The sequence below is a fragment of the Phaethon aethereus genome, assembly GCF_964289735.1.
Source record: "Phaethon aethereus genome assembly, chromosome: 19".
Taxonomy (NCBI): domain Eukaryota; kingdom Metazoa; phylum Chordata; class Aves; order Phaethontiformes; family Phaethontidae; genus Phaethon; species Phaethon aethereus.
Window position 1 is genome coordinate 12,712,240 of NC_138595.1, and position 27,764 is coordinate 12,740,003.

Genomic DNA, 27,764 nt, shown 5'->3' on the forward strand with positions numbered 1-27,764 from the left:
TGCACCGAACTTCAGAAAGTGCCACTCCAGGTGCCTCCTGACGTGCATGGCCTGCCACCATCACGCTGCCTCTTGCACAACGTGGTCTCCCCTGGCACCACGGCCCTTGCAGCAGTCACAAGGGAGTTTAGGGAATTGTGACATGACACCGATGTAAAATGGTCTCACTTCAAGCCCTTCTCTGCTACTGGGAGCGCTTACACCATGGATTTCTCACAGAAAATGCCAGATCATCCTTTTCCTAGGGATTGATACTTGCAGTATTCTGACTTACGAAGACTCCTGTACCCCAGCATCCACCTTGTGCTGGACAGCACAATATGGCCAGAGCCTGCAGAGAAGCAGGCTGGGCTTTTGCCACAAGCTGTTCGCTTGCAGCATGGCTGCCTGGTCATGGAGGCTCCTGTGCTTGCCCTGCTGTGCTGCTGCCTCAACAGCAGATGCAAGCAGAGGCAGGCAGCAACCCTCAGCAGAGCTTCACCAACAGATTCCAGTTGCTGGATAGGTTTTCCAGGAGACTGTGGCCAGTGCTTGGGTTAGGATGTGCAAAGCAGGCAGGAGGAAGGCCATAGAGGAGATTTCTCTGAAATGTGTCCTGGGGCCCAGCTCCTGCTCAGTATATGTTTGATATTGAAAGGGCCACAGCTGTGCTGCAGATCTGTTTATTGCTACATTCTGGGCTGCAACTACAAAAATGCAGCCAGGAGGATGAGGGAAGGGAATATTCACTTCCACGTGTGAGATGACAGCTAGAGTGCTGTGTCCTGCGCAGGGCTCCCCTGTGCACAACAGTGACCAAAACTCCAGGAGTCCAGCTAAGACCACCAAGACAGTAGAGGCAGGAGCACATGACATATATGGACAGTCTGAGAAAGATGGGCTTGTTCTGCCTAGAGGAGGGAAGGCTGAGATGGGACCTTGTTGCTGCCTACAGCTACCTGGGGGGAGGGTGGACAGCAGGTGGAATCAGGCTCCTCAGAGTGCTTGTGTCTCATTTGGGACCCCTCATTACAAGAAACATTGACAAACTGGAGCAGGTCCAGTAGAGGCCACCAGACTAGTCTGGAGCTTAGGGTGTGTCAAGAGATTCTGAGAGAACTGGGCTTGCTCCACCTGGAGAAGAGCAGACAATGGGAAGGTCTTATTTGCTGACCACAACTACCTCATGGGAGGATACAGAGAACATGCAGCAGACTGTTCAAGGAGGTGCATGGTGGTGGGATGAGAATTAATGGATCTAAGTTGGAACATGAAAATTCCAGTTAGAAATAGGGACATTTTATCATGAGGCTGGTCAAATACTGGAACACATGCCCAGAGAGAGCCTGTAGGATTTCTGTCCTTAGAGGTGTTCAAGACTTGACTGGACAAAGACCTGATTTTTTAGATCTGCTTTGAGCAGGGGCTGGACTGGAGGTCCCTCCCAACCTAAATTATTCTGTCACCCTGTGATTCTATGAGTCTCCTTGGAGGTGCACAGGGATAGGATGAGAGGCAACAGGCATAAGGGAAGGGAGGGAAATTAGAATTAGATTAAAAAAAATTTCAGCCTGAGGGTGTTCAAAGACTGGGGGGAAAAAAAAAAGAGAAGTAGTGGGACCTCCATTCCTTGACATAGTCACAACTGATCCAGACATGACTCTAAACAACCCATTCTAAGTTGTCCCTGCTTTGGCCTCAAGATGAGACCAGAGACATTCAGGGGTCCTCCTGATCTCAGTTACCCTGTGTTTCTCTATTTCTCTGAAGAGCCCTCTCCCTCTCCCCAGCCCTTTTGCCTCTCTATTTCTGCATAAGCACAGCCAATTGCACCAGGCCTTGTGCAAGATGCAGAGCTGGCCACAGCAGAACATGCCTTGAGAAGCCACCTTTTAAGCCCAAAGAACTATAGCAAAAGTCTGAGGGCCTGTGGAGCATGAGACCCGTACAGCCAGCCAGTCCAGTGTGATCTTTTCTTTCAGGATTAACTGCTACTGTCATGGCCCTGGGTGCACCAATAGGCTTTAATGACTGGTGATCAGTGCCACCTGGCTCCTTTACCTGGACCCATGAAGCCTGTTTCAGCTTGGTCCTTGGCCTTCAGTCCTAACCTGAGTCACACTCTATAAGTACTGGTCTCCAGTTCCGTCTCTGGCCTTGTTTTCTGGATAGATCTTAAACCTACACTCTAAATAGCTTATGGACCTCTCAGGTCCATGTTGTAGCTTATCTCCAGCCCTGCCTTTTGCACTGTGTCCTTTTGTCCAGCATCGTGGATCCATTTGACTGCTTTGCTTGCCTGGAGATGTTGCCAACACTCAGCTCTGCCTGCTGTGCTCCGACCCGGCAGGACAGACCCCACCACAGCAAGGTCATTGAGTCCTCAGGGTTCACCCTTGACTTCTGACTTGCCTGCCCATATGGAGCAGCCAGCCTTTGCTACTCCCAGAGGACTGTCTCATGCCTTCGTTCTCCTCCCTTGAGTCCTGCACAGTGCCCCCTGCTCTGCCTCTCTGGAGTGCAGCTGCTGGTTGTTGTCCTCAGCTCTGCTTCCAAGCTGTACCTGCTCAGAGGTCCTCTTGCAGCTATCTTCTTAGAAAGAGGTCCCATGTTAGCGTGATTTAGAAAACCTTTGTTTGATAGCTTTGAAGACACCATCCACTGGACATCCACTGGAATATTTGAGCTAATGCCAAAACCAGGGTCTCTGCTGGACTGTGGATAAGCTGTCCTGTCAACACACTGTGTCTTTGAAGGAAATACCATTTGCATCTATTCAGAGCAGTGCAGTAGAGTCTGCTGTATGCAGGGGAGAACTTCCTCTCCATGACCTGTGGGGCCCATGTTCCCACTGCATCTGGCAGTTCCGGTGCCAGCAGTGATCCCAGTGGTGGCTCACCAGCAGCAGCCTGCCTGCCAGCGCTGGCACAGGCACCCCACCACCCCCGAGGTGCCGCATTGCTCAGCACTGGCATTGGCTCTGAGGGCAGCCCATGGGAGCCCCTAAGTCACTGTCGTGGTTTAGCCCCAGCCGGCAACTAAGCACCACGCAGCTGCTCACTCACTCCCCCTCCCGCAGTGGGACGGGGGAGAGAATTAGGAAAAACCTCGTGGGTTGAGATAAACACGGTTTAATAGGAGAGAAAGAAAGAAGGAAACAACAATGATAATACCAACAAAGGAATGTACAAGAACAAGTGATGCCCAATACAGCAATTGCTCACCACCCAGTGATCGACAGCCCATCCCCGAGCAGCGATTCCTGCCCCCCAGCCAACTCCAGTTTATGTACTGGGCATGACGTCATATGGTAGGGAATATCTCTTTGGCCAGTCTGGGTCAGCTGTCCTGGCTGTGTCCCCTCCCAGCTTCCCGTGCACCCCCAGCCTGCTCGCTGGCAGCCCAGCACGAGAAGCTGGACTGTCCTTGACTACTGAGCAACAGCCCAAAACATCAGCACATTATCAACAGTTTCTCATCCCAAATCCAAAACACAGTCTCACACTGGCTTCTGTGAAGAAAACCAGCTCTATCCTGGCTAAAACCAGGACAGTCACCCACTTCCCCTGCCCCTACAGAAAGACAACATGGCTCCTCTGCCTGGGGGCCTTCTTCCCAGGGCAGCTTAGGCCCTTCTCTCTCCATAGACTTGGGAGTGCTGTTTTTATGATTCTCCCAAACTAAATGAGACTGTGGACAAGGGCTCCCAACCTCTAACCAAGCAAGCAGGGGTGAGATCTAAGGGTTCCGATGGAAGTTAATCCAGAGATCTGTTACCTTGGGGAGGTCTGGATGCTACTGTCCATCCAGACCTGCAAGTTGCACTGCTTGATGTAAGGCTCCTTGCAGTATGGAAAGTTTGGTGGGAGCCTCAGCTTGACACTGGCTTGCTGTGAATACCAAGTTTGAAGCTGTGCCATGAAGAAGGTGTCTAGTCAGCAAGCTATTGAAACCAACAGAGGAGAAGAAAATAGAAGGGCCGCATCTTTATCCTCTTAAAATTGACTTGACAAAGTAATGGATCTATCTGCACCTTCTAGCATGAAGAACAGCCCTCCTAAAAATCTGTCCTGAGCATTTTGCTCCTGTAATGGCAGCAACCCCTGGTTGACATTGCTGGGGCTGGGGGAGGTTCTGCAGGGTCTCACCAGGCCAAAAACAGAGACTGGGAAGGAGAGTGGCAAAGGGATCCACAGGCACCTGTTTGTTACCTGGAGCCCTTGCCCTCTACTCAGAGCACGCAGATTGGGGTGCCAGGGGACACTGTGTATACATCTGGTGGACACTGGTTCCAGCCCAGTGACTTAACTCATTGATCCTGAAACCTGCCAGCAGAGAGTTAGCAAGCAGGCATGTCACTTGAGGACCTGTCCTCATCATTCCAAGGTCACCTTTGGGACTGGGCAAATAGGAGACCTAATCTCTCCTCCTTTGCTAGTTTCTGCATGTATGTCCTTAAAAAGCTGGGTCTCTCCACTTCAGTCTGATCATGGCTCTCCAGAATTTGGTCCAAGTGAGCAATTCACATGTAGTGTTTGTGTAGCTGGGAGAGTCAATAACTGAAATCCCTCATCATGGAGAGGATTATTTTGTACTTCTTTGGCCAGAAGGGCATGCCTCCCTCCCCTCAGGGGGTTTAGTTATGCTGTCATGGGATCTGAAAACTGGTCAAGTCACACAAGTGCCTCCTTGTGCCTCTACAAATAACAAGTGTGAACACAAGTGGGTGTGTGCAGTTCCTATAAAGTCTCCGTGGAAAGCTTGGCATGGGAGGGTGCACCACTGGGTTCCTGCTGTCTGCTCAGCCGTGCTGTTGTGATGGGTGAGTTAACTTCCCAGTGGCACACTGCATTCATGTGTGGTGCTGGGCTCAAACAAGACCTGACCAGGGTGAGTATAGAAAGGCACAAGATGGTTAGCAGGACAGCAGCCATCATCTTGCCTGAGTGATGACTGCTGTCAGGCACCCTGGTAGCAGAAGGGGTGCAAGACCAAAGCACCAAACAACACACATGCTTGGTGCCAGCCTATGCTTTCCCCAGGCTACCTATGCCCTGTATTTCCATGTCCTGTCAAGGGAAGTTAATGTGGAGACCTAGATTTCAACTTGGTCCTTTCCCTTCCTGACCAATGCATGTGGTACTTGCGGGTGCACAGGGGTCCTTCCCCAGGCATCTCCCCCAGTAACTGAGCTAGTGCAGGGTGTAGGGTGTGCTGGTGGCCAGAGTTTGGGCTGTGTATGGGAGCAGGAGACTTCATCCTGTCTGCTTGTGAGCTGGTGTCTGTGCAGCAGGACCCATCCTTTGGATCTGGTTTCCCACTAGCTGTCATTGGGCTGGAGTGGCTTATATAAAAGGCTTAAGCATGATTACTCCAAAAAGAACTGTTTCTTGTGATCCCTCCCCCCTGACAAACTACTCTCCCCAGATCTAGCTGTGTCATTGTCCACTTTTAGCTACTCTTGGGCTGTAGGTTCTGAGAATAGATCTGCAGGTTGCTGTCTGATGCAAGGAAGGGGCTGATCAGGAGAGTGACAAAGCCATTTCTCACCTCACTTTACTGTTGCAGGGGCAGAGCCTGCACTGAAGCTGCAGCCCCCACCACCCCGGGAGCCCCCCGCTCCTGCCCGTGCCCCGCAGCTCTGCCTTCCCCGGCCCGAGCTCCCCAGGGGCCATCAGCAGGGGCAGAGGGGGCTGCCCAGGGATCCTAATGGTGCTGGGACCTTCCTCCCCAGGGCTCCAGGCTGGTTCAAGCTGGCTCCGTGGGGACCTTGTCCTCCTGCCCACAGTGATGGCGATGCTTCTCCTCTGTGCAAGCGCTGGCCCAGCAGTACCCACTGCCAGCTCCCGGAGTGGTGAGTATGGAGTGGGTGGGGGGCACTGGCTGGACACCAAGGTGCAGAGCAGGAAAGTGTCTCCCTAGCTCAGCACTGTCTCTCAGGTCTGCCAGGTGCTAGGAAGGCCAGCATGCACCCAGGCTGACGCACAACACAAGAACTTTTCACACACAAAAACCCCTGGGCCATGACTTGTAAGGTAAGCAGCCTGACACCTCCTAAGCCATCCTCACCCCCTTGGTGGCTCCATGCTAAAACCAAAGGGTTTCTGCCCAAACACCATAACCTGGCAGGATTGCTCTGCGTTGCTTGTGTCTTTACACTTCTGTTCTAGGAGAGGTGCTCGCAGCACCTGCTTTTTTTTTTTAGCTATTGTTGGAGTAGGAGTATTCCCTTCCTCCCTGCAACGCAGGGTGACACTCCTTGCAAGACCTGTGTGCCCGAGAAAAGCAGGATTTCATGGGCTGAATCAGAATTACTCACAGCAAATTGTCCCTCAGCAGACACAAAACAAGAAAAACAAATTAGACAGCAAATTAGTTTGGCAAGTAAGTCATGACAGATCAGTCCTGTTAAAGAGAGAATATCCTGTCCAGATAAACTGCAACAAGCTAGGGAAAGAGAACCTTATGAGATCAAGGTAGAACTTTTAGCCTTCTTTTGCAATGCCATGACCCCCAGGGAAAACATAAATTTCCATTACATATCCTCATCCAGTGGACAATTTTGGACACTTCTGATCCTTGCAAAAGCTGCAGCTCAATATATCAAGGACCCTGTGTGAGGGCCAGATATATTTGGAGGACATCACTAGTGTTTGGAAGATTTTTTTTCCCCCTCTTTTTTTGGCAAGATGCATTAGAAGGCTCCAAATGAAATAGCAAGTCATGAGAAACAGATCCTAGGGGTCTTATCAGGGCCACTGTCTTAGGGACCTGTGGATGCCCCAGTGGAAAAGTCACTCTACACTGTGGAGTAGACCACAGATAAAACCAGCTCTTTTTGTCCTGAATCCTCACTACCCTGCAGGAGGTCCCTGTTGCCCTGACAGACTCATATGACCCTTCTTTCTCCTACCCTACCCTGTGTTTGCCACTGCTGCCGTTGCAGGGTTCCCCGCAGACTGCAGCCATCTCCGCAAGACCAACCCCAGTGGGGTGTATGTCATCCAGCCTGTTGGATCTCCCCCACGGGTGGTGTGGTGCGACATGGACACTGAAGGCAAGGGCTGGACTGTCGTCCAGAGAAACTCTCATGACACTGAGATCACATGGAAGCAATCCTGGACTACCTACAAGTACGGCTTCGGGAACGTGCAGGGCGATCACTGGCTGGGCACCGAGTACCTGCACCTGCTGACGCAGCAGGGCACCTACAAGGTCCGCTTCATCGTGCGGAATAAAGCCAACATCACCCATTATGCCGAGTATGACATCTTCAGGGTGGAGAGTGAGGCTAGTGGCTACCCGCTGAGGCTGGGCCGGTTTTCTGGTGATGGGGATGACTATCTGACCAGCTATCACCCCAAGAAGGGGGGCATACATGACAACATGAAGTTCAGCACAACCGACAAGGACCAGGACCAGTACAGCGGGAACTGCGCTAACAGCTACGGGGGCTGGTGGTACGACAAGTGCCAGAACGTCCTGCTCAATGGCAAAAAATACATCCTTTGGCCAGGATTCTGCGATAATGGCGACTGTGCATCCTCCCTCATCCTGGTCAAACCCACAGATGTGTGCTGACCGTGCCGCAGTGCCCAGCCCAGCCTCCCGGGAGTTTGTGGGAGTGCCACCGTCCCCAGCTCAGTGCCCCGTTCCCGTGCCTGCCAGCAGCCCTGTGCCAGCCCCGGTGCACATCCTGCGCTGCCCGCAGCTCCCGCACCATCACCGGCTGAAACGCCGCAGCTCTGGGGCTCCGGAGCAATCGCCCAGAGCCCCGGGCACGCAGGCAGCTTTGCCCAGTGCCGCGGTGCTGGTTGGTACTGGGATGCAGGCGCTGGTTTGGGGTGGGTGTGCTCACTCCTGTCCTGGGGAGGGGGAGACAGTGCAAGTTCCCTTCCCTGTGCAATCGGTGTGTCCCTGCTTTGCTCAGGCCCTGCTCCCTCCCTGGGCCCCATACGCCCCACAGCTCTGCTACCCATGGTGGGAGAAATCAGCTGCAATAAACCCTGGAGCCAGACTTTGCTGTCTCGTGTCTACCTGCTGCTGCAACGCTGCACATCGTAAGTGTGTGGGGATCACTCTATCCAGTCCCGGGGTGGTGGCCCTGGGGGAAAGAAGATCTGTTATGCAGGTCCTCTCCTGGGCAAGGAGACACACTTGCCCAAGGGATGCCAGATCTCCCTGGGACATACAGAGCTCACTTTCCACAGGACTGGCATGGTGGCTGCTGGTTTCAAGATGATTTGCTCAGGCCAGGTCAGCTGTGGAGCTGATTCTGCTCCCAGGCTGAGCTGGTGCAGAGCTGGTGTGGCATGCAGGGGTTTTGTGCTGATGTTTGTTTTTCTGAAATGTTTCAAAGTTCCATAGTGAAAGGCCTGATACCGATTCTCCCTGCTGCTGACTGTTCCCAGCATCTGCCTATAGCATGAGCTTTTCTCCCTTTGGTATGGTTGTTGTACACAGCTGAGTACTGCTGTTGCACCTAATTCGATCTGTAGTTTGGTTCTCAGGTCTCTGGATGAGATTCATTCCAATGGCTTGTTCCAGCCACTGTGGCTGTAAGGCTACAATTAGCCAACAGGACCAGCAAAACCCAGTATCTTGCAAAACCCTCGCTCATAGTTTGCCCCTGTCCATTGGCTGGGTGGTGGCTCTATGCTGGGAAAGGGAAGAAACCACCACAGATTGAAGTGTGGAGAGGGTGGTGGGCTCCCCTGGGGGTGTGAGAGATCCGGGTAAGCCAGTCCCGTTGTACCCTGTTGCAGGGGTGAAATGTGGTTGTGGATCTCCTTTGCGACAGATGTAAGTTTGAACTTAGGGCTTGAAAGAAGCCACAGTTCCTCTCCTCTGTCTTTGGAAGAAAAGCCAAGCTCAAGGAAGGCTTGTGGTGAATCCTGAACAACTTGGGACTCTCAGGCCAAGATCTGTGATTGAGGTCCCAGGGCACCCTGCAGAGCTGTGGCAGTGCCATGTTCTGAAGAGGCTGCACAGGCAGCCTTGCCTGGAGGCATCGGCAGCCCTGATACATGTGGAGATGAATGTATGAGGGTGCTGCAAAGGCTTCCCGGTTTGAGCTGACTTGAGAGTAGCATTTCTGGACTGAGAGATATATTTGGTGGTTTAAAAAACCATTTGCACTCCAGCCTGCATGTACAACCTAACTAACTGTAGGGGAGAGGCTTGACAGAAAAGGGCTTGAGGTTCCTGATAAACAGCAATTTGCCCAGGAGTCAGCAACGCACCCTTACAGTTGAAGGTGAGCTGCATCCCAGGCTGTATTAGCAAGAGTGCAGCCAGCAAGGCATCACTCCCCTCTGCTCAGCACTGGCAGACCACATCACAGGTGCCATGTTCACTATTGAGCTAGCCAGTGCACAGAGGTATCACCACACTGGAGCAAGCTCATATGGACCCAAGCTGATCCAGGCCTCTTGAAATTCTGGGATACCTGCCATGTCAGGGTGCCTCAGCTCTTAAACCTGCCCCAGATAGACCAACCATGCAGTGCTGTGTGGCCTTGCAGTGCTGTTGTCCCTTTCTTCCCTGTCCACTCTTCCAGTTATCTCCCAAGGCCTATCAGCCAGCATTCAGAAGGTTAACAAAGCAGGATGATGGTGGCCTGGCCTGCTGTCTCTGATTAGCTCCAGGTCATGGTTGGTAGGGCTGAACTGAGCTTCCTACCCTCAGTGCCTGCTCTTGGCCATGTGGTACTGCATTCCCTTTTTGAAAGATCCTCATCCTGAAACCCAACTCTTTTCTTTAAGTGAAAGTTTTGTCTTTAATCCCCTGTTTGAGTCTTATGAAAAATTTTCACTTTGGAAGTGTTTTCTTACTGTACCAGGACCCTCAGGTCTGCTCCTGGCCAGAAACTGGCAGCAGTTGCGAGAAGTTCTGAAACAAATGAAGAACATTTGCACATGTCTGTGCAAGTTCTGAAAGCAATTTTATTCTGCAGGATAAACACAGACTATAGCAGGGATATGGTGCATACATGGCCTGCCTAGGCTCAGAGCAGCTTAGATCAGGTTAGCTAGTGATGACTGATATTTTTCTGTTGAACTCATCTGTACATGCAAAGCAAACAGAGAATAAGACCTTGCTGGATCAGGAGGGTTTTAGGTTTCTGAGCACAGTTTTCTCCCCAGAAGGAACATGCTTGGAAACTGCAGCATTTATAAAGACTTGTTTTAATAATGATCCCTAAAAACCCACCACAGGTGAAAGGCCAGAGACAAAGCAGGGAGCTTTGCTGCTTTCCAAGAGAAGACAGCTCTTGATATGCAGGAACAACCCTATCCACCCACAGGCTCCCAGCCAGAAAAATGGGCCCCAGCAGGTCACTGGTCTGGCCAGTGTGTGTGCCCAGTGCCCAGTGCAACCAGGAGGGGGAAAGAGTACTAATGGTACGGAGCTGGTTTGATGAGGATGGCAGAAGCTTTGCAGTTCCCGTTGCACAGGCTGCCCCACGTTATGCCCCCCTTGACATTCAGCCGTACAGAATAACATGCTGAATACCACCACCCGCCCCCAGAGCGGGAGGCACAGTTCCCGCTGTAAGTGTCCTGATCCAGGTCTTTTGTGGAGAACTTCATGTTGTTGTGCACATTCCTGGGATTGTCTGAGTCCATGGCATCCCCTGCCAACCCCGAGTACGTTCCCAGCCTCAGCCGGTAGCCCTGGGACTCATCTTCCAGGCTGAAGAGGTTGTAGTCTGCAAACTTGGTGTTGTTTGCGGCATCCCAGATGACAAACCTGACCTGGTAGACCTTCTGGTTGGAGATCTGGTGGATGTACTCAGTGCCCAGCCAGTACTCGGTGTGCACGTTCCCAAAGCCGTACTTGTAGGTGCTCCAGGACTCGGCCCAGGTGATCTCCGTGCTCTGCCGGTTCCTCTGGATGACCGTCCAGCCCCCGTCCGCCACATTCATTTCGCAGTACACCACGATGGGGTGCAGTCCTGTGGGCTGGATGACGTAGACGCCGCTGGGGCTGCCAGCAGGGACCTCGCTGCAGTCCTTGGGCCAGCCTGGGGCAGGAAAGAGGGTGATTTAATAAAAGGCTGGGCAACTGGAAAAGACCATTTTTCACCCTGTGGCAGGACAGAGGGACACCTGACCAGAGTACCTGGGGGTTAATCAGCTGTCCCAGCCCAGAGAGGTTGTGCTTGGCTGGGGGTGAGAATGGGCTGGCCTCAGCCCTCTGTTCCTCTTCCATATGGGACACCTAACAGGAGGCAGCCCCAGTGAAAGACCCCAGACCCTGGGTTATGCTGGTATCAGGCCAGGAGACTGATATGGGCACCAGTGGGCTCCTTTGTGTCTCTTGAAAAAGGGGCTGTGTCACTAAAACAGACTCATGCTGGAGAGGACCTCACCCCTGCCTGTGACTTGAGGGAACAGGAGAAAAATGACCCCTTCAAGCCCATAAACACCCTTACCAGTCTGCACAGTGCACACACACACACATGCACACGCACAGCTCTGCAGGCTGCGTTGGATACACCTCCTCACATCCGCCATCCTTCATTCTGGATCAGGTACAGGACTAGGGATGGTGTAGGGCCTTTCCCCACCCGGAGCTGTCCATACATCAGCACACAACACTGGATCCCCCCTGTGCTGGCAGGTGTGGTATCCCCATGCCTTCAGCTCACTTGCTGCAGGACCTCCCACTGCAGTTAAGGCCATCCTTCCAGATGGGCAGAGCTCCTCTCCCCAGCTGAGCAAAGCCTGGGGTTGATGCCTCCTCTCCCCAGCCTGCCTGCCTGTAGGGAGGTGTTTTTTAGATCTGAGACATCACAGCACACCCTCTCCTAAGTGTCATTTTACTAAGCCTCCACTGGCCCAGAGCATGGGCTGGGGCTATTCACCAGCCAGAGTTGACCCAGACCAAGGAACTGAAAGGGGTTGGTGAGACCATTGTGATGGCCATGGGATGCTACATACTGTTTTTCTTCAGAGCACTCGCCGAAGTGTTGGAGGGAGATTTCCTGAAGATGTTTAGGGTTTGTATATGTATGGAGTGGCCTGGGGCACTCAAGACCAGCACGCAAGCAAGGAATAGAAGGCACTGGGCTGCTAGAAAGGGAAAAGATGGAGAAAAGATGAAATGTGACCCTCCCTCCACAGAGGCAGGAAATCCCATGGCTCCGGCACTGCACAGTGTATTACAACCATGTGAGATGCAGGAGTGCACCAAGCATGCTGGGCAGCATCAGACTGGTCCATGCAAGCTGGAGGGCTTGCCAAAAGGCCTCAACTCTTTTGCCAAGGGGTAGACAACCTTGCTGTTTTCCCTTGACCAGCTCCTGAAAAGTAATGCATGAGATCGTTTTGGGTGGAGCAAAGCACCCAACAACCAACTGAGCTGTGTTTCATTCCTGACCCCTGAAGCAGGGGACTGGCTGGGGTGAGCCAGAAGGCAGGGCTCAAGGTGCTGGTCTTCAAAGGTGAGGCAGGTGAGCATGCCCTCAGAGGGCACCGATGCTACTGCTCCCCATCGGTGGGCACAGAGCCTCTCCCTCTTGCTGGGCTGCCCTATCTGTGCTCTTCCCATTGCTAGCAAGGAGCGCCCCGCTCCCCAGCCCAGTACTCACCCATGGTGTCCACGCAGGAATGCCCTCTGGAGAGAAAAGCTGTGGACTGGCAGGTCTCAGAGGCATTTGTAGTGCCCTCTGCAGTGGGCGGGGTGAGTGGGTCCTACCCCCACTCCCAGCCTCCCTTCCCTGGAGGAGGAAGTCAGGCTGGGTTTCCCTTCTGCCCTTAGAAAACACAAGCCGAGATGAAGGTGCCTGTGGTTCTAGGCGCATAGCATAACCCCCATGCCAGCAAGAGTCCTTGGAATGGTCTCTTCTGTGAGTGCTTAGCTCCTTGGATGGAATTTCCCCGGGGAACAGCATATTTGGGAGCTTTCAAGAGTGGAGCTCAGTAAATAAACACTTGAATGCCAGTCACCACCCAGTGTGGAGAGCAAACGCTGGTGACGTCCCCGCCTCCCGCCATCACAGCAAGGTGCTGCCAGGTCAGTTGGTTCTTGTTTAATGTGCTTTTGACAAGCCTGGCGCAGCTCTTGGTGGGGAAGTCAGAGCAGCCCCGAGGCTCCCCGGCAGGTGACTGTTGTGGGGCAGTGTTTGGAGCGGCTGGTGTTTCGTGGGCTGCATGACAGCAGGCAGAGGGTTGTGGCAGAGGTGATCGCCGTCTGGGGGAAGCAGGAGAGGTCTCCGTTCCCCAGTGGGCCACAGTCCTGCTCTGCAGGGACGCAGCTGAACGGGCCTGCTGAAAGGCCCTGGCTGGGAGGCTGCTGCGGGCCCGTTGACAGCTGTGGTCTCTGGGGCACTGGGTCATGCGGGATGGGTGGCTACAGAGGAAAGCGCGTGTCTGCCCAGGAACAGAGCGAAACCGGGTGGGTGGAGGGCAGCAACAGGGATCCCGGCATGTACAGAGGGGAAAGCAGAAAGCCTGATCCTGCGTGCGTAGGGAGGGAATGAAGGGGGTCTGAGTGTGCATGGGGGGAAAATGGAGGGTGATTGAGGGTGCACAGAGAGACTGGATGGGATCTGACAGCAGTACCCATAGGAACTGAGCACCCACAGAAGGGATGGTGGGATCTGAGTGTCGGCAGAGGGCACTTGTGCAAGAGAGAGATGTGAGTGTGCACAGAGGGGAGAAGTCAGCATTAAGCGAACACTGAAAGGAACAGAGGAGATCTGAGTATGCAAGGAAGGGAACAGAGGAGATCTGGGTGCATACAAAAGGAAATGGAGGACGCAGGAGCATACAAGGCAGGGACTGGGGGAGATCTGTTTATGCAAGGAGAACAACAGAGGGGTTCCAAGAGAGCACAACGAGGGGAATGGAGAGGATGTGAAAGCAGATGGATAGGAATGGAGAGCATCTGAGAATGCTTGGAAGTGAACCGAATGAGTCCGAGGGGATCTAGAAGCACCCAGAAGGGAACAGTGGGAATTTGAAAGCATGTAGAGGGGGCATGGTTTGGATGTAAAGCACTCAGAAAGGATTGCAGGGACTGGGGGGTGCACAAAGGGGAGTGGACGAGATCTGAGCATGCACGGATGGAAACTGCGGGGTTCCAAGGCACAGGTCGGGGAGCAGAGAGGATCTGCAAGCACTCAAAATGGAATGGGGAGAAACTGAGGATCTACAGAGGGGAACAGAGGGAGCCTGAGTATGCAATAGAGAAGAATGGAAGGGACCACAGTGGCATGAGGGGGACTAGAGAGTGCATGGAGAGGAATGCACACAGAATTGAATCAATGGATTTCATGTGCCATCCGATGCTCCCCAGGGTCTTTTAATTGTCCTCTGGTGCAATGCAGAAGCTTCCATTTTGTCCTCTTGTCCCCTAAGAATGATGCCATTATCTTTTGGTGCACGCAAAGGAAGGTGCACCTTTGGAGGCCTCCAATGTCCCTCCTGTGCAGCTCAGACTCCTCTGTTTGCCTTCTGGTGCCACCTAGAGCCTCCCATTTCCTTTGCAGTGCATCCCAGTGTCCTACCTTTGCTTTCATTTACAAGCCAGAGCCTTCCGTATGACCTCAGGTGCTCCCCAAGCCCTCCACTGCCTTCTCATGCACCCTGCTTCCCATTGAAAATCCTGTCACCCCAGAGGCCCCCAGAAGGGACCTCGTTGTGCAGGATGCTCAGTAGAAAGTCAGGATAAGACTCAGGTCTGGAGAGAGTGACAGTACATTGCTTGTTGGGGCCACAGACCCAGCATGTGTGCAGAGATAGGGCAGGTCTGAGGTCAAGCCTGGAGGCCAAGTCAGCGGGTTCCATCAGGGGCAGAACTGGCGGAATGAGAGTGGGCGCAGACATAGCTGCTGCACAGGTGCCATGTAGCCAGTGGTAAAGGTGCAGTTTAAAAGCATCTCTCCGTGGGAAGGAGGAGCAGGGTCTCACTTCTAGCTTTTTTCACAACAGCCCTTTTCAGTGAAGGAGCTGACTTTGGATGTAGCCAGCTAAACTCCTTAACTCAACGAACTACACTCTGAGAAGGGGCAAAAGACTCAAGGGCACTGGCATTGGCCCACCCTCACAAGCAGTAACATGGGAATCTCTGGAAGAAACCATGCAGAGCCCTGTGGTAGGGGGACGCATCCCTGATGGCTCCTGGGGCCAGCTCCTGCCTCAGGATCTGGGTCTTCCCTTCCTGCAGGGAAGCACAAGGATCCCAAGTGCCAAAGACAGGTTTGTGCTTTCATAACTAGGGCCAAAGGACAGAGTCTATGGGTGCCCAAGTGCCACAGTTACTCTAAGGTCTCTTGGGTAATGACATCATCATGTGTTCTTCTCCCATCTGTAACAGTGACAGTGTTTAGAGCGGGTTGGTTAAGGGTCTGGGTGCTCTCTGCTAATTCAGAGGCCACAAACCTATGGGAGGCCCTTGATTCAGCTAGAGGATTATTTTGGAGGGTGTGCCCATCATGACTCAGTCTACCATGTCCATGTCTCTCTTGCACTGGGGAACCCAGAACCGGCCTCATCAGTGCTGAATAAGGGGAAGGATCACCTCCTTTGACCTGCTGGCAAGACTCCTCCTAATGCAGCCCAGGATGCTCTTGGCATTCTTTACTATGACTGTACATTGCTGGCTGATGGTCAGTTTCTTGCCAGCCAGGATTTCCGTGTCCTTTTTCACAGAGCTACCTTGCAGCTGAGTGGCCCCAGGATTGACTCCTGGAGCACACCACTGGTGACCAATGTCCAGCTGGACTTTGTGCCACTGATCAGCACTCTCTGGGCCTGTACATTCAGCTGGTTTTCAGTCCAGCTCCCTGTTCACTTACCTAAACCCACATTTTGCCAGTTTGTCTATTAGGATGTTTTGGGAGACATCATCAAAAGCTTACTAAAATCGAGGTAAACAGTATCCACTGCTCTCCCCTCATCCATCATGCCAGTCATTGTAGAAGGCTATCAGGTTACTTAAATATTATTTCTCCTTTGTGAATCCATGCTGACTACTCTAATGGCCTTCTTGTATTTCACGTGCCTGGAAATGGTTTCCAGGACTACCTGCTTCATCACCTTCCCAGGGATCAAGGTGAGGCAGACCAGCCTGTGGTTCGCTGGGTCCTCCTTCTTGCTTTTGAAGATAGGAGTGACATTTACTTTCCTCCAGTCTTTAGGCACTTCTCCTAGTTGCCAGGATCAATCAAAGATCATTGAGAGTGGCCTTGTAATGACATTGGCCAGCTCCCTCAGCACTTGCGGGTGCATCCCATCAGGGCCCATGGACTTCTGTATGTCCAGTTAGCTTCAGTATTCTCTAACCTGATCCTCTTCCACCAAGAATACATCTTACTTGCTTCAGGCTCTCCCCCTGATCTCTTGGGCCTGGGATTGCTCAAGGCTGGTCTTCCCAGTAAAGACAGAAGAAGTCATTAAGTAGCCTAGCCTTTTCCATATCCTGTCTCACCAGGGCCCCTGAATGGGGATTCATCAGCAGACTCACATTTTCCCTAGTATTCCTTTTGTTTATGTACTTGTAGAAATCTTTCTTGCTGCCCTTCACACCCCTTGCCAGATTCAACTCCAGGCCAGCCTTGGCTTTCCCAACCCCATCCCTGAATGGTTGGACAGCATCTCTTTATTCCATCAGCCATTGTATCCTGCTTCCATCTCTTGAACTCTTCCTTGATATGTCTGAATTTACTCAGGAACTCCTGGCTCACCCAGACAAGCCTTCTGCTACTTTTGCTTTATTTCCTGTTTGTTTGCAGGAAATATATACGAAAAACATAATGTAAGCATATATAATAAAAACTTGTACCCTGTCTCCATCTACTTACTTGCTTTTGGGGTGAGGAACGTGTGCTGGTGGCCTCCACTTCCATGGGTTCCTTTGCTTGGAGGGGCAAGGCAGGTGGTGCAGAGCAGGGCACATCACCTCTGAGGATGCTGGTACACTCTCTAATGTGTACACTCAGCCTCCTCTCCAAAGTGATAGCCAGGCCTGAGAGCTGCCTCAATATCTGGAAGATATTGAGACTCTGGCTGTCTCATCACTGAGACCCTGTCCTAGTTTCAGCTGGGATAGAGTTAATTTTCTTCATAGAAGCTAGTGTGAGGCCATGTTTTGGATTTGGGATGAAAAAACGTTGATAACATACTGATGTTTTCAGTTGTTGCTAGCAGTCACAGACTGTCCAGCTTTTCATGCTGGCCTGACTGCGAGAAGCTGGGAGGGGACACAGCCAGGACAGCTGACCCAAACTGAACAAAGGGATATTCCATACCATATGATGTCATGCTCAGTATATAAAGCTGGGGTAAGAAGAAGGAAGGGGTGGGGGGATGCTGAAAGTGATGGCGTTTGTCTTCCCAAGTAACCATCACATGTGATGGAGCCCTGCTTCCCTGGAGATGGCTGAACACCCGCCTGCCCACGGGGAGTGGTGAATGGATTCCTTGTTTTGCTTTGCTTGTGTGTGTGGCTTTTGCTTTCCCTATTGAACTGTCTTTATCTCAACCCACGAGTTTTCTCACTTTTACTCTTCTGACTCTTCCCCCATCCCACCATGGGGGGAGTGAGCGAGCGGGGGGAGGGAGTGAGCGAGCGGCTGCGTGGCTGCGTGGGGCTCAGTTGCCAGCTGGGGTTAAACCATGACAGACCCTCAGTCAGCCACAAGCTGCGGTGGGCCATAAGGGCTCATTCCCCTGGGTCAGTCCCTTTGGGCAGTCTCAGGAACAGGATTTTGTACTTGGCAGCTGATGGCTTCTGTGCTAGAGCTCCAGGAAGGCTGTCTGAGCTGCTGCTGTACAGCTGAGCTCCCTGCAAATGGCTCCAGAGCACACGATAAGGAGTCAGGGTCCTGGACGACACGGTCACTACAGTCCATGCAGCAAATTACTGTGTAGCAGCCACTCCACTGCGGGACTGCAGCAAACCAGCTGTCTTTCTGCCCTTGGCTGCTGCATGTTGTGATGAGGCCCTCCAGTGCTTGCCATGGCCTGGGGCAGAGACAAGAGAAGAGCCCAAGAGATCTGAGAGGAACAGAGCACCCACATCCGGTGGCTGCATCTTTCTGTCACCCTCCTTTCCCAGTTCTGTATGCTCCTGTCATCAGCATTCAGAGTGGGAAAAGCTTCATCCCCTTCCCATGGCTTCATGCTGCCATCTGCCTGAGGGAAACCTGTGACTGAAAGGAGTGTGATTCCCACCCCTGCACCCCCCAGTCCACTTGTTAGCAGCAGCAGAAATAGGCAGGAATCACAAAAACAGAGTGTATTCCTGGGAAATGGTACTACTACCTGGATGAGAAATGAGAGCCGCAGCGTCCAGGATGAGCACACAGTTGCTCTCTTGTGTCACCAAGCGACTGCAAGAGGAGAAGGTCCTTGCTTGGCTCAGGACCGGCCTCTGCGGGATGGGGCAGCACAGGCTGGGGCTTCAGCCCAGAGATTGCAGCTCAGGCTCCTCAGCCATAACCCGCACTGGTAACATTGCAAATTTAAATACAGCTGGAATGTCAGCCCAGGTGATGGAAGCATTTTACCAACTGCTTGGGAGTGAATGCACCAACAGGATATGGGCATGCTCTGCATGTACTCTGTTTGCAGCCTGTTTTTTCATACTTTTCTGGTAGTTGTTTTTTCTAACATAAGTCTAGGTACCTTTAAAGGCACCATGGAGCACTGGAGATGCTGTGATTACAGTCTTAAGGGTTTTTTTTCTCTTTTCTTCAAGGAATCCTATAGCATTCTTCCTCTACTGTTTGGCCATTTTGTTACAGACATAACGTCTAAAAAATCTGTACCAGCAATTTATCCAAATTACGATATTAAAGTCAACTGGGTTATACAGTGGTATAAAAGTAAATATGTGATAGAATGCATTTAGGCAAACAGTCAGAGGAGAAAGTAACTTAGCTTTTGTAGTAGCCATGACATATATAAAGGTATTATTATAATATGAGTATCTTTGATACATCAGTATCAAGAGACAGCTTTCCTACAGGTAACAGCCTGAACCTCCCTTAGTGCTAACTGTTGAAATGCAGGGTCAGGAGTGTCAGAACTATGTTTTGGACTGCTTATGCACTGCCCAGTACCCAGTTTTTCTGTATGTAAGCCCATAGATTTCTGTATGCAAACCCAAGACCTCCAGATCTCTACCTCCATCATAATCCAGATTTTCAGAACTCTGTGGTTCTGTTTTTAGACTGTTCCCATTTGCACATGCCACTCTGAATGCAAGAAAATCAATTGCAGAAATTTTTGTCCTCAGGGATGGATCCACATGTCAAGCTCCCTTAGGGTGAATCCAGGCATCTGGGATCTCCTGGGGAACCCTGTTGTCCAGGTCTGCGGGGTGTCCGGGGGTCACTGAGGTCTAGGAGGCTCCAGCATTGCCAGGTGGCCCTAGGAGGCAGAAGGAGGAATGGAGAAGGAGGAGGAGGCAGGACAAGACCCTATATCCCCATTTGGGGGGTGGGAGGGGATCATGGGGCATCTGGGGAGCCCAAGGGGCAAGCTGGGGAGTCCTGGGAGTAACTGATGGGTCTAAGGGTGAAACTATGGGACGCTGGGGGCAACTGGATCAACTAACTGTAACTGGAGCCCTCAAAGGGACAATGGGGGTTCTAGGGACAATGGGGGAAAGTGGCATGGTCTCAGGGGCAATTAGGGAATCGGAAGGAAGCAAGGCAGCCTGGAGTGGTCCTTGGCGTAAGGGAGGGGTCCCAGAGTAGGCCAGAGGACAATGGGACTCCTGGGGGGAAATAGAGGGCTCTGTGAGTTTAGGAGTCCCGGCAGTCTTCAGTCCCCCTTGGACATGTGGGTCCCCTCGCGTTTGTAGGGAATCCCAAGGGACCGAGGATCCAGGGGTGTTTGGGAGTCCCATGCCAGTCTGTGGAGAGCTGCGGAAGCATGGGGGTTTTTAGGATAAGTTTTACCAGGTCAGGAGGACTCACACCAGCAGCAGCACGAGGGCCATGGAGCCAAGTGCCAGCCCCAGAGCTGCCATGTGGTGCAGGGGGGTCCTGCTGTAGGGCCAGTGCAGCACAGCTCTGAACCGAGCCTGGAGTCTCTGCTCTTCCTCCATGCTTCCACCTGATACTGTGGGGACCCAGGCACCTCGGGTCATGGGGCACTGCCCCCCGGGACCCAGGTGTCTGCAGGTCCCTGCTCTACCCCATGTGTCCTGCTGCCCCCAGAGGAGTCAGGCATCAGGCAACATCTGCTCCACTCCACCTGCCCACCATGAACCCAGGCATCCTGGCACCCTGCTCACACCCCCATGCACCCCACCTCCCCACCCCATGAACCTAGGTGTCTGGGGTCCTGCTCCACCCCACACGGCTCATTGCCCCAAGGACACTCAGGTGTCTGGGCGCACCGTTGAGGTAGAAGTACTTGCGGACCAAGGGCTCAGAAAGGACCCCTAGGCAACAGGCGATGGTTCCCGGAGTGGGGTCCTGGAAGGTCAGATTGAGAGGTCTCTCTGCACTCCCCTGCAGCTCCTCAAACAGCGCCAGATCCTGTGTGCGCAGCTGGGGCATGGAGGAACATATCAGCACAGCCTGGTCCACCAGGTACGTGAAACAGCATACATGTGTATGCAAAGACACCCGTGTCCTGGACATGCTTGTCATGTCCCCTTCATGCTTCTTGTACCTTTGCTCATGCATGTGCATACACCTCATGTCCCACATGTACTTCTCATGCCCTGCGTGTGTGCACATGAGCATGCACAAGCAGAGCATATGCAAAAGTCACTTCCTTCACACACATATGCACACAAGTGCACATGAATCTGCAAACACACGAGTGACCTGCCTCCTGCTTGCATGTGCCCTTCACATGGGTGAGCACTTGCTTGCATCCTGTGCATGCTTATACACATGCTACTTACAGCACACATATCTACTGTGTAAGCAATACCTGTATCTGTTGATAGTCCCCATGCCAAGCACACAACAGTGTGCGTGCAGGCCTTGCTACCCATGCCTGGTCCTTTCAGGAATATCTATGTACACCCTTGCACATGCAAGTGCAACTCACATCCTTGGCAAACATCCAGGTAATGGGCAGGTCAGGGGGGGTGGCAAAGGGCACGTCGCAGCGCAGTGTGATGGCTTCATCCACATGGGCCAACATGTCCTGCACTGGGATCATTGACAGGCATTTGAGTTCACATCTGCTCAAACAGAAATGGTTGTGCTCCTGTGCGACTGCACATGCTCGCAGTGGGGATGGGTAGGCATGCAACTTGGCACACTCTTGTGCACTCATGGTGGGCCCAGCAGGCACGCCCACATGTGAGAAATGAGGGTTGCCCCCAGAGCCCTGGAAGCACCCAGCTCCAGGGTGGGATATAGTTCAGCCTGGATGCCTGGGTCTACCATGGCCCCATACCTGGGCAGTCCAGGGGAAACTGGCAGTCCACGAGGCGGCAGGTAGCACACTGGAAGATGCGGGCGGCTGGCTGGTACCCTGGGAGGGAGAGACTTGGTGGTTCCAGGATGGGAGATGTACTAGGGGACAGGGAGTGGTAAGACAGACCGATGAGCACTTACCACAGGGGGGGACGCAGGCTGGAGCTGGTGGGGAGGAAGCAGCATTAGATCGGGGATCATTTGGGATCCACAACCCTATGATGAGTTGCCAGGCCTCAGGCCTTTTCCAGCCCACATGGGGTCCCTTGGGGTTTCTCCAGGATGGGGGTGCCAGGGTGGGGGTTCCTGGGGTATAGATGCCCAGGGTGGGGGTCTCTGTGACAGTCCCTTGAGTTCTGGGTGGGTGCCCCCACTGGCCCCATACCTTCCTCCAGCTGGCTCAGCTTCACCCAGATTATGTTGATGGCTTCCTGCAGAGACACCTCAAAGGGCTCTGGGGTGTCCCAGATGTCCAAGTGAGACAATGTGCCCTCTGTCCGAACCCCATAAACCCTCCCTGGACCCCACAGATCGCCTGTACAGCTCACCTCAACCCCATACATCCATCATGGAGTCCCATACATGCCCAAATACACCCTCAAACCCCCCCAGGAAGCTGTATAACTTGAAGCCTATATACCCTCAGGATTCCCCAAATATCCCCTTAAACCCCCCAGACCTCCATATATATCTTATATTTCACCACACTCCCCTGTTCAAGGCCTTCATGTCCCATTCCCCTTGCCCCATGTCCTGGCCCTACCCCCTCACATGTCCCATGTCCCCTGCTCACTCAAGTCCCTCTGCTTCTCCAGAAAATGAAGGGCATCCATGATGATCTCCCGAAGTGCCTCACGCTGCCCTGACCCTGGGACCAGTACAGCGACACTGGGACCAGTACAAGGTTTGGGTTGGAGGTTCAGGGATGGGAGGGTCCAGTAAAGGCTGAGGGTTTTCAGGGGTTCCTGGAGTCCTGGTCAGGATTTAGGGATACTGGGAAGGATCATGTATCCCTGGGGATTCCTGAGGTCCTAGGTAGGGCCAGGGGGTCCCAGGGAGTCCCCAGTGTGTCCCTGGTTAGGGTTGGGTGATTCTCAGGGTCTCAGGCAGGGCTGGGGTTCCCAGAGGTTCCTGGGGTCCAGGTCAGGACTGGAGAGACCTTGGCATGATTGGGAGTCCCTAGCATGCTTGTCTGGGGTGAGTCCCTGGGGTCTCTGTTTAGGGAAGGGGTCCCCAACTGCCCAGGATCCTGGCCAGTGTCAGTATTGAAAGTGGGAAACTCCAGAGGGCTCTGGGGTCCTGTTCAGGGTGGGGGTCCCCCTTGGGATGGAGGTCCCTGGTGGGATGGAGGTGCCAGTCAGGATGGGAGTCCTTGGGCAGGGTCCCTGTTGGGTTGGGTGTCCCTGGTGTCCCATGACGCACCCACAGTTACAGAGGCAAGTGGCACAGCAGCCTGGACAAGGGCGTCAAGGCAATGTTGATGCCGAGGGTCCAGAACGGGTGCCCCAGTAATGTCACGGCAGAGCTGTGCCCGCTGAATGGGGTTCCCAAAGCAGAGCAGGCAGGGGTGCACCTCAGGGAGCCAGGATGCCAGGGCCACCCACAGCCACAAACCAGGTACCCCTGCCTGGATGCCTGGGTTTCCAGGGAGCCGGCGGACCAGCACCAGCATCAAGGGCACCCAGCACCACCCCATGGCCCCAAAGCATAGCACCCAGATGCCTGGGTCCTGAGGGAACAGCAGGGTTCCTAGGCGGAGCCCAGGTGCCTAGTTTCCCCAGGGAACAGCAAGGTTCCTAGGCGGAGCCTGGGTGCCTTGGTCCCCAGGGGACAGTGGGGTTCCTAGGCAGGTCCCAGATGCCTGGGCCCCCTCTTGAGAGGAGTGGGGATACCCAGGCACATGGGTCCCCTTGAGTGTGAGAGGCTGGAGAAGAGGCTCCCAGTCCCTCATTTTGGTCTCCTCAAATCCTCTACCTTCAGTCCCTCCCAGTCACATAACTTGGTGTCCCCAAATCCCCTCTATTTAAATGTCTAATTCCTCACCTTCACCCCCTATAATCCTGTCCCATCAGCACTCCAGTCCAGCAGAGACCAGACAGTCTGGATTTGCAGTTCCCAAATCCCCTTCCTTGAAAACTACACAAGGCTTCTCATTTTCATTCCTTCATATCCCATCCCATGAATACCTCCATACTCACTCACCAAGGTGAGCTGCCCTGGAGCTGTCCCAATCCGCAGCAGAAAGGTGTCGTATCCCTACCAGCTCAACAGCTGACCCCCACTCAGCTGGTGGTCATCACCCTCTCAGAAGGAGCTTAGTTATAGTATCCACCCAGCAGAAAGCCATGTCCTCTGTACTCACCAGAGTGGATGTGGCATGGTCCACATTCAGCCAATAGGTAGAGGTAAGCATCTAAGGAGGTCCACTGCAGCAACAGTTTCTCTGATGAAATGCAGTAATGACTTTGCTGGGGCAGCATCTCTACTGCCAAGTGGATTGTGTCATTCTCTGCTGGTCTGGAAGCAGCTGATTTGCAATTATGATCATTCCTGTGATTGATTGATTAATAATAAAATATCATCTGAAATTTGAGCCTCCCTCTTCTCTGAACTATGAAGAATTGACTCATTTTCTGTAGGAAAATCTCATGACATATTTAATCTCTTCTCTGAACTGTCATTGACATGTATTTCACAATAGAAGAAAGTAGGATGTCTCTTGTGTTGTGTTGTTACAGTTTAGCTTCTGAAAACATACAGAGCACATTCGGAGGATCTAGTGCTGTTCTAACCAGTATTGCTTCTGTTTTTTTTCATCGGCAACTGTTGAATTTTGTCAGTGATGTAACTAAGAACTTCAATACATTTCAGTTGCAAAAATGATATGCTGTGCTCAGGCCGTGTATTTATCGATGTCGGGAAGAGTATGACAAAACTGAATTAAGTGAAAGTAAATGTTTTTGTATTCCAGCACATTCTATCACAGCCGTGCAGCATGCATGCATGCTGGATATCAGGCTTATTCAGCATTATGCTTTACTGCTTCTCCCCCTGCCAGTGGCTTCTTTGCTTTCCCCCTGGGGTCAGTCACATATGGTAATGCTTATCAGTCCTTCCATTCTCGAACAGAAATTCAGGTATGAAACATGACAAGAATTTGAGATTTTTCTCTAGGCTTACTGTAATCTCTTCTTAACTAGGATGCTTGAGCATCTTTAACTTGACATAAAGGTGGATTTCAGCCTCTGCAGGTTTTATGCTATTTAGTCAAATTCTCTCATCTCTTCCTGTAAAAGAATGTCTGAGCTGTCAGGCCTCAGCAGAAGTCTTCTGGTGGCATCCGTAGTCCAAGTCAGGCATTCCCAGGATGGAGTCGATTTGGATATGTTGGCTATTCAAAAATGACTGAAAACTTGAAAAACTTCTATCACCGTTTTCCAGCTTGTTGGAATATAGTTTTCTGAAGTCAGTGGTGCTGCAGCACTCCCCAACTCTGCCTGTCTGCTGTGCCTGCGTCCGGTGCTTGAGCTGTTTCCACTTCAGCAGCTTTGCAGCAGCGAGGAGGGCTTTCTGAGAGGCCTGCAGAGGGGGACAGGGCTTGGCGGGATTGTGGCCAAGGACTGCGGGACAGGGACCGGGGCTCAAAGCTCTGGCCTCCGAGCACCTGCAGGGACAGCTGGGAAGCCTCGAGGGACGCTCGTGTCCAGGCTTTGGTGGCCGTGGGCTGCTGCTGAGCCCTGCTGGGGGGCTGGTGTGGGAAATGTTTGCGCCAGCTTCTCCGCCCCTCCTTGCGCCGGGTGTGCTAGGACCCTTCCTCTGGGGTGCGCTGGAGGAGGGCTGAATGGGAGGAGGCGGCATGGGAGGGGGCCCCACCTCCCTGTCCTCCTCTGCAGCAGGAGGCACAGAGGGAGGAGGAAGGCCGTGGTGGGACCGGTGCGGAGAAAGAGGGGAGCTCTGCCCTGTCCTCAGAGACTCAGGCAGCTGGACCCAGAGGTGACACAGGCTCCAAGAGTCCAGCTGCCAGCAGCCCTTGCCCCTCCCTGATGCCCAGGCCACCCCTGTGGTGCCAGCACACCCTTCCTCGCATCATTGGACAGCTTTGAAAGCTGTACCTTGGCCACACTCTCGATCTGGTCACTCGTGGAGTAACAGTGGGAGCAGGCTTCTCTGCACGTTCTTCTTCATCTGCTGCCACCCATTCCCCACCACCAGCTGCATCACGTCTTTGAAGAGGCAGATGGAGAGTTCTCGCAGCTGGCTGGACTCCTGGTAGACAGGAGGACTTGAGCAACAGACACTCCCTGAGCAAGGGTGTTAGCGTGGCTGATGTGAGGGGAGATGCTTTGGAGTCAGGTTCTGCACACAGGAGCGGTGGCTGAATGGTCCTGGGCCCATGAAAAGCTACCCAAGAGGTTTCCATCAGGCGGTGCCTGTGCCAGCCCCCCAGCATTCACCGCCAGCCACACCAGCCGCACCAGTGCAGAGCTCCCCAGCGATGGGCTGAGGAGGAGACCGGGCTGGCCCTCGGCAGTGCCTCCGGGGTACACATTGCCGCCTCAGCCCCCCGCCATGGTGCCTGGTGACAACATCCGGTCCTGCCTGGCAGCGCTGCTGGGGCAGGCCTCGCGCATCTGAGAGCAGCTCTTGGCCTGCAGGTGCTTTGCACGGGGGCTGGGCTGAGCCCCAGCACGGGAGGGTTGGGTCACCCGGAGGCATCAACCTGCCAGGGAGAAGCGGTGCTGGGCTGCAGAGTCCAGAAGCCACCCCCACAAGAGCCCAGGGGCATGAGGAGGGGAAGAGGCCTGCCCAAGTGCTGCCACGGGGCTGGGCTGATGGGCAGTTGTCCTTGCAGAGGGCCCATCAGTGGGGCTCCGGCTCCCACAGCAGCCTTACGTCATCAAAGAGTGGCAGGAGCTTCTCCACCAGCTGCAGAGCGGTGGGGCTGGCCTCCTCCCTCTTCGTATGACCCAGCTCGTTTCTGAAGACAAGCAGGGCCTTCATCTTGCTGACAGTGTTGGCATTTCACTGGGTCTCCATAATGTTGTTATAAATGATTGAGTCCCAAACAGGATTCCAATTCAAATTTACAATTTATTAAGCGAATAGAGGCAAGCAATCAGCGCTGGGTGCGCCGGGAGTCTCTGCTCCACCAAGATGCACGCGGTTCAGTTCCTGTTCCTGGTTTATATCCTGTCCGTTAATACATATTCACGAGTAGGCATGTCTTCTTCGGCGCATGCCCTCTTCTCCTTCTAGAATCTTCTCGACTCTTCCTCAGCGTGATCCTGTTCGCTAATACATATTCATGAATAGGCATGTCTTCTAATACATATTAATGAACAGGCGTGTCTTCTTCAGCGCATGCCCTCTTCTCCTGCTAGAGTCTTCTCGAATCATCCTCGGTGTGCCCCCAGGATGACCCCAAACCTTATGCATGCACTTTCTTTACACAATACTATGTGGTCAGTGGTCAAACTGGTTTGAGCTGATATACCAGCAAAGTAGTTTAACTTTCTCCTGTAAAATACCCCTTTTTATGGTGCAGGAGAAATCCATGAAAGAACAGAAGATTACACTTCATCACACGAATCAGATAAACATATTTCACACAGGTGCTCCAGATGCAGCTGAAAGGCAGCTCAATAGCTGGTGGAGAGGTACATGCGCTGCTGGGGGCAGCTCCTGGGCAGTGCGGGCTGAGTTGCTCAATTGTGCAATTTTTCAAGCAATGCCTCTACTTTACTTGCCATGGGACTCTGTGGGTGATGGGAGGAGACGGCAAGGCCCCAGGGCCTGTGGGGATACACCCCCCCAGTGCCATGCACACATAAAGACCCTGACCCGGGGCCTCTGGGCCTAACCAGTGGGGCTCTGTCCTGAGGCTCACCTCAGCCCACCAGCTCCTTGCGAACCGGAGGGCTGTCTTCTGGCTGTGCCGCAGCTGCCTTCATCTCAGGGAGCCCTGCGGTCAGCGCTGAGGCTGTGCAGCCGGTATCGGCCTTCAGCCCTGCACCAAGGCATTGGCCATGGTGAGGGGTGACGCACAGCAGGGGCTTGGCATCTCACCCAGACTTTCTTTCTGCTTGCAGCCCAGCTACCCTCTCCCTGGCCCTTGATGGCACATCAGTAGTGGGGACCAAGGGAAAGAGCTTTCCTGGCCGGGGCAATGGGAGAGGTGGGTGCAGAGATGCTTTCTAGGTCAGTGCTGGGAGCCCCCAAGGAAGAAGCAGCGTGACCGAAGGTGCCTGGTCCTCCCCTGCCCATCAAGAGACCCTGCTGCTCCTCAGGGCGGGCAGTGCCCAAGCAGAGGCCATTGGCTGCCTGCTGCTGATCCCGGGTGGCCCTGGGATGCACGGAAAGGCACTGGGAAGTCCCTGGGTGCCGTGAG

General features: G+C 53.3%; 3 protein-coding genes across 3 annotated transcripts; 1 reads left to right on the top strand and 2 right to left on the bottom strand.

Annotated features, from left to right (window-relative positions):
* The first annotated feature begins 5,523 nt into the window (after positions 1–5,523).
* Positions 5,524–7,978, top strand: LOC309411922 (fibrinogen-like protein 1-like protein). Its single transcript, XM_082008698.1, has 2 exons — positions 5,524–5,833; positions 6,926–7,978. Exons 1-2 carry the CDS (start codon positions 5,689–5,691, stop codon positions 7,558–7,560), a joined length of 780 nt encoding a protein of 259 aa, XP_081864824.1. The 5' UTR covers positions 5,524–5,688; the 3' UTR covers positions 7,561–7,978.
* Positions 7,979–10,376: 2,398 nt separating this feature from the next.
* LOC309411991 (fibrinogen-like protein 1-like protein) lies at positions 10,377–12,578 on the bottom strand (the record flags this gene model as incomplete). Its single annotated transcript, XM_082008770.1, has 3 exons — positions 10,377–11,005; positions 11,925–12,056; positions 12,575–12,578. 3 exons carry the CDS (start codon positions 12,576–12,578, stop codon positions 10,377–10,379), a joined length of 765 nt encoding a protein of 254 aa, XP_081864896.1.
* Positions 12,579–19,908: 7,330 nt separating this feature from the next.
* On the bottom strand, positions 19,909–23,072 carry SPACA6 (sperm acrosome associated 6; the record flags this gene model as incomplete). Its single annotated transcript, XM_082008772.1, has 7 exons — positions 19,909–20,057; positions 20,338–20,491; positions 21,003–21,106; positions 21,357–21,434; positions 21,762–21,830; positions 22,170–22,244; positions 22,799–23,072. The coding sequence occupies 7 exons, from the start codon at positions 23,070–23,072 to the stop codon at positions 19,909–19,911; spliced, it is 903 nt and encodes a 300-aa protein (XP_081864898.1).
* Positions 23,073–27,764: the final 4,692 nt, after the last annotated feature.